This window comes from Thunnus maccoyii, chromosome 8, assembly GCF_910596095.1.
Source record: "Thunnus maccoyii chromosome 8, fThuMac1.1, whole genome shotgun sequence".
Taxonomy (NCBI): domain Eukaryota; kingdom Metazoa; phylum Chordata; class Actinopteri; order Scombriformes; family Scombridae; genus Thunnus; species Thunnus maccoyii.
The window spans coordinates 14,224,141-14,230,556 of NC_056540.1; the positions used below are offsets into that span (position 1 = coordinate 14,224,141).

The 6,416-nt window shown below is 44.5% G+C and overlaps 1 protein-coding gene across 1 annotated transcript; it reads right to left on the reverse strand.

Moving 5' to 3' along the window:
* Positions 1–1,421: 1,421 nt before the first annotated feature.
* Positions 1,422–5,852, reverse strand: egr1 (early growth response 1). The gene is made up of 2 exons (XM_042418672.1): positions 4,926–5,852; positions 1,422–4,026 (listed from the first exon to the last, which is right to left on the reverse strand). Exons 1-2 carry the CDS (start codon positions 5,134–5,136, stop codon positions 2,699–2,701), a joined length of 1,539 nt encoding a protein of 512 aa, XP_042274606.1. The 5' UTR covers positions 5,137–5,852; the 3' UTR covers positions 1,422–2,698.
* Positions 5,853–6,416: the final 564 nt, after the last annotated feature.

The following is a 6,416-nucleotide window of genomic DNA, read 5'->3' on the forward strand; positions in this document are numbered from 1 at the left end:
ATACAGTATACACACACAGTATCAGCAGATGAAAGGCTGTTGTCCAGGTAGATCTGTTTCTTTGGGACATTAAGCTTTGACTTAGGAAAAACAGAGCAGAACAACAGCTGCTAACACGGCAAATTTCACACAATTACACACTTACACATCACTGCAGCAGTGCACAGACACGCACACAGCAGGAAACAACTACATTAGCAGAAGACTATAGTCAATGTGTATATCACACACAAATGCCTGCCTACAGTACATGTGCACACACACTGATACAAACACACACAACTCATCAGACCCAATTAAGAAAGTCAATTTGGGATCAGGAGACCAATTATCTTAATTATTTTCCCTTTCCCTCCATAACTCCCTTCAACTTGTTTTCCTGCTTTCTATTTTAGCTGTGTTTGCATTTGTGAGTATTTTGGTTAGTGCGTTTCACAACACAAAATTACTCTAAAGCTCAGAGAGAAAAACTTAGGTGGGTACTTGTCTACATAGGCTAAAAAAAATGAGCTCTTTTATTTTCATACTCAAACATGTAGCAAGGACTCCTTGCCTAAGGAAGAGTGGCAGATGAATAATGACGGTGCGACGAAGCTGTTATTATATTCTGTTTGAAAAACCAAAAGAAACAACGGTTAAACCTTCAGGGCCAGTCTGTTCAGCTGCACCCATGCAACAATTCAGCCTAACCTGCACAGTTATTGCCCAATTGTGTGTTACAGCTCATTCGCTACGAGGTGACAGCATCTCACCGACCACATCTGCGGAAAAGAGGGTAATTATCATGTGATGGATTTCACCTGCACCCTGTGAAAATAACCCTGCGCATGTCTGAGCACAGTAGGTTTAAAATATCCTTACCCCCCAAAAAAACATTTCTCATGAAGAACAGCATGAAGAGGAAAAAATATTTTCTTTGCTATTTTGCCTAAAGATTAAATTGCTGGAAGTCTGTGTATGCAACAGTAAGGGCCAGTGTGTATCACAAAATCTAAAATGAAATGGAAATTTAGATAAGCCTAATATCTTCAAGAGCATGTTGGATCTAGATAAGAATTCCTCATCTTCAGTGTTTATAGGCATGGGAGTCATGCGTTAGTGTTATCATTAAAACAGGGTTCAGTTGGAGAACAGCGATTGAAATGAAGAGTTTCCATAAGATCATACTGTGCAGATTTTTCTTTTTAAATTAAGGGGTGGCTCTCTGTGATGTGAGGTTGTGGTATAAATCCATTAATAATATGCATACTTTTAGCATGTAAGATGATGGAATATATGATGTTCATGTATGGAAGATTAGCATGAGGGATGTACATGAGGAAATGAAGGGTGGGATGTAATGAAGATGTCTCTCTGTGAAATGGCACCAATGGAAATATTTGAAAACACAGAAGTCGAACAATAAAGTATGAAAACGAATATACATATATTCATATTTTTATTTATATTTCATTTCTGGGAGGATATCTTGTACACAAATATCCCATTGGCAGTTAAGCGCATTCAATGTGTTTAGAAGCCAGAAACAGTCACTTGTTTTAACAAACACAAATACAAAATAAAGATAACCACAAAATAATGAACTGCATGTATATAACATACAAAAGAATCCCATGCCTACTCAGTAGGTAACTTCAACATTCCAGCTCTTGAAGATGTGGATATTTACACTTAAGTTTTACAAAAATATACTTTATAATTTTTCTCCTTTTTTGCTTACATTCTAATGAAATGAAGCGGTGCCCTCATACCTCATCCCTTTTCCTCCCTCCGAGCATGACTTACATTCTGTAACAAAAATATTCCCTCAACCCTTAAGGCGAGATGCAGTGCATCCTCTCGCGCGCGCAGCCGAGTCACAACATCAGCAAGGCTTCACAAAAGGCACCAAATAACGGGAGCGTTTGTCTTGTTTAGTTTTTTTTTTTTTTTTTTTGAATGTTTTTTTCTTTTCTCTGTTTTTCCATATAACCGAGCAATACGTCACATGTGAGAAAGAGAGAAAGAGATAGTACCAGTGGATGATATTTACAAACAGAAACTAACATCACTCTTACTCATGCTTGAATACTTAAGTGCTTTTTTTCAAACAATGTCAAAACATATCACAGCATCATCACTACGTAATAGAGAAAATATGTAGAAAATATGGCCCTGCTCACTTCAAATAATACAATGCAAATATGCAAATAATTTTTCACATCAATGGTACCAAAGAATGATAAAAACGAAACATGGCACATGTACAATATACATATATGGTAGCTTATGTATATCATTCATTGTCTTTAGTACGGTATGAGTGCCTGTGAGGGCAGATGTGCCTTAGCACCACAAATGCTGGAAATCTTCCCCCTATCTGTTTGTCTCTTGGTTTTTTGTCTAATAGCAGAGAGCCGTAGGTGCCGGTCTCTATCTCTGTTGAGTCCCTTATGCATTTGAAGTGCTGCATTTGTTTTACAGAGATGGAAAAAATCCCTTTTCATCTTCTATTGTCTTTGCCCAGTCCTTGACATGTCTTTTTCTCACTTTCAGGTAAATCTCAAGATTCACCTAACACTGCACAGGGAGCAGACAGAAAAGTGCTTTTTGGAGGGGAAAAACAAAGTCTTTTGATGCTGATTTCTTTCCCCTCAAAGAACCTTAAGAAAGGAGAGGCGCGGAGAGACTAAAAAAAAGTTTCTTTCTTTGCTCTTTCTTAGCAAATCTCGATTGTCCTTGGGGAGAGAGTGGTCTGCATGTCTGATAGAGGAGTTGGGACGGGGGAGCTGTAGATGTTAGAGGCAACTGAAGAGGGGAAGGAGGAGGCTACCTGGGACTGAAAGGTGCTGGACATGGACACTGATGGGTAGGTGGTAGCGACGGAAGGAGATGGATAGGAAGTGTGAACTGGAGAGGAGTAACAGGAGGTGACGGGAGAGGGGTAAGAAGACACTGGAGAGGGGTATGAGGTGATGGGAGAGGGGTAGCTGGAGGCAGGTGAGGGAGCCGACACAGGCGCTGCAGTTACCACCACCGCTCCTGCCTTCTCTGCTTTCTTGTCCTTCTGCCGTAGGTGGATCTTTGTGTGCCTCTTCCTCTCGTCACTGCGGGCGAACTTGCGTCCACAGATCTCACAGGCGAAGGGCTTCTCACCGGTGTGAGTGCGGATGTGCGTTGTCAGGTGGTCGCTGCGGCTGAAGTTGCGCATGCAGATGCGGCATTGGAAGGGTTTCTGGCCTGTGTGGATGCGAATGTGACGTGTCAGCTCATCAGAGCGTGAGAAGCGACGATCGCAGGTCTCCACGGGGCAAGCGTAGGGCCTCTCGTGTGGAGGTGTCTTGCTCGGCCGGGTGGGGTACTTGCGCATGCGGCTGGGCTTAATCAGCTGGGACTGGTAGACGCTCTTAAGGTCCTGGGAACCAGTCTGGGTGGCAAAGGCCTTGATGGTGGACAGAGGAGTGAGGGAGGGCTGGCTTGACTGACTCTGGAAGGGCTTTTGGTCAGGGGGCACCAGGCTGATCTCTCCCTGCTGCTGAGGGAAGAGGTAGTCAGGAATCATGGGCACAGGGAAGCTAGTGCTGCAGGTCTTGCCATTGGGGTAGGCAGGAGGAGGGTACTGCACTGCTCCAGCTGAGCTGGGAAAAGCCTGGCCCTGGTCTGGGAAGATGTCAGAGTTAGGGCTGGAGTAGGTCGGGGCGGCTGAGTAGATGGGGTTGGGCTCGCTGTGGTGAATGGAGGAACTGAGGCTGGAGCTCTGAGATGAGGAGGAGGTAGAAGAGGAGGAAGTGGAGGAGGACGGGACGGATGAAGAGGAGGACGAGGTGGTCTGTGAGGCAGCAGAGGAAGAGCTGGAGCTGGGAGGAATGTTGCCCATCAGGCCAGTGAACAGGCCCAAGATTGGCTCCGCCCAGAGGCTGTTGCTGCAAGTGGTGGCGGGCTCCAGAGTGAAGCGGCCTGTGTAAGAGATGGGGGGCAGCCTCTGGGTTTGGTAGGCCTGCTCCGCCACTGACTTCTCACAGTTGAAGGGGATATCAGGTAATGTATCTGCAGGGAGAGGAGAGAAAGGGGAGACATTAATCAAACTGTCAATATCCAGAGGGAGGGAGAGGGGAATCCTGCCAGACCTGTGGACAGTGTGTCACCCTTCTATTCTGTGACAGATCAGTCACCCACGCAGAGAAATCCCCTCCAACTAAACTCTTTCCCCCTCAACTCTAAAAATTATCTCTTCCAAATCTTAACAAGAGCTGCCATGCAAGCTAAATCTTTCTATATTCACATTTTTCTCTGCTCTAACTCTCTCGATCTTTCTTTCATTCTTTCTGTCTTCCTGTCTTGCACACACACACACACACGCGCACACACACACACACACACACACACACACACATTCTTGAAGCCCATCACTGAGCCTGAGGCAATTGATTACTGAAACTGCAGTTCAGCTGGTTTTAGGAATGCATTTTGAATTGAGCTGTAGGAGTGTCTAGAGGCATGCGGTGACTGAGCAGTGTTTGAGTCCTCTGAGAGTCAACAGGGATTTAGAGCTATCAATAAATTGGTACTGAGTTAGATGTTTTTTAATTCCCCAGGTTTTGGGTTTGTTTGTACAATTTTTGTATTGATGCATTATGTCCAGTCAGCTAAAATTAAAATTTACTTGTAGCCTGTAATTTCACTTGTATAAAATTTCCATGAGCCATTAAAACACAAATTGATAGACTAAAAATCTCATGTCAACTGCAGTTATGTTTAAACTTTGAATATAAAACGAATTAATAATAAACAGCAAAACATCACAAATAATTAAAGATATACCGCTGTATATTTCTACCATGAACTTTTTTTTTTTAGTTTAGTTTAGCATATATGACAATCTTGATTTCAATTTTACATGCAGCACAGAGAAACAGAGGCAAAACAAGTAAATCGCCATCTCTTACCTCCAGCGAGGTGGTCGTACTGCTCTCCTGGCTCCCCAGAGCCAAAGCCTGCACCTTCGGGTGCGGAGGCGGTGAGGAAGGGGGTCCCTGCAGAGCTGAGCATCATCACCTCCTCCAGCTTGGGGTAGTTATCCATGGGGGAGTGAGGGAAGCTCAGAGGCTCTGAGATCTGCAGGGTTGGGAGGATCATCTCGGTCTTGGCTGCAGCCATCCTCTGCTGGTGCTTGAGCTGCAGGGCTGAGGCTGCGCTGGTGGCTGGTGCGGAGTGCAAGGAGGCTGGGTGCACGCTGACAGAGCGGTGCCTCGCAGGTGGAGGGAATCACTTAACCCAGCTCAGGGAGCGCTGCACACTTCTGCTGATGCCGAAGAAGATGCTGTTTTCTGCCTCGCTCCGTGACTCTCGCGCTCCAGTTGTCCTGTTGTTTTCCTTTTTCTCTCGGAGATGAGTAAAGATCCACTTGTCTTTTCAGAAAAAATCAAAAGTGTCCTTTATACTCATTCCCTATATTCATCAAAATTAATCAACTGATTAATCTTGATTTTTTTCTATGCATTAAATGACTTATCCAATCAGGTGTTGACCCTCTTGGATGGATGTTGTTTTGAATTGACTTTTTACTTTTGGTGTGATATTTCTCAGTTAGGGAGTTCTATGTGTTTGTCTAGCTATCTCTGCTCTAACAGTTGCTCTTGTGGACTCTCAGGACTGTCTCTGAGCTGAGAGGTTTCCCCGCTTCTTTTATACACTCTTGCCGTGACGTAGATGTCCATATTTGGAGCGGAGGAAGCCCATATTTAGGCACTGCAGTGGAGGACACATGACGCTGGCCTGGGGGAAAAGCAGAGAGGAGAGACTTTATATTAAGCTCTCGCAGTAAATTGCGAAGACAACGCCGCTCTTCTTCTGTCCCGAATCAATGTATCTTCATAGTAGAACAGCTCCGCGAGACAGCGGCATAATTCTTGCTCTCTCCCCGTCGCCCCATAGATTTGATTTGGATTTCCCATCTGTGCAGCAGGCTGCGCTGCTGCCGGAAAGCCCGGCTCCGCCGTGCCTTATAAGGTCGTGACTACATAAGGACCTATTCCGGTGGGTTTCCATTTCCCTGTCCTTATTTGGAACTTCCTGAGGCAGCGCTGATCGCTGCTTGGCAGTGAATGAGAGGCTGGAGTGCAAATCATGTCCAGCGCTCACAATAACTAATGTCAGCAGCAGAATCCTGCTATTCTGTTTTAAAGTACAATATTCAGCGGAGCGACAGACTTAGTGCAACAGACAAACTGCTTTACATTGACTTTATTCACGTTTGAAAGTTTGAACATTTAAGATCTGTCTGCTTGCGCGCAATTCTGTATAATACACGTTTCTCCCTAAAACATGCAAAATGTACTCAGTTTAGATTAAAACCAATTAAACACTGCTGCTAAAGCGGTATTTTATGCTGAAACATATTTTTCATACAGTGTTATGGCTGGAAGCAACACTGTCAT

Coding starts and splice junctions, on each gene's coding strand:
- egr1 (XM_042418672.1), bottom strand. CDS start 5,136: ATGGCTGCAGCCAAGACCGAGATGATCCTCCCAACCCTGCAGATCTCA. Junction 4,027..4,925: donor GTACGACCACCTCGCTGGAG/GTAAGAGATGGC, acceptor CTCTCCCTGCAG/ATACATTACCTGATATCCCC.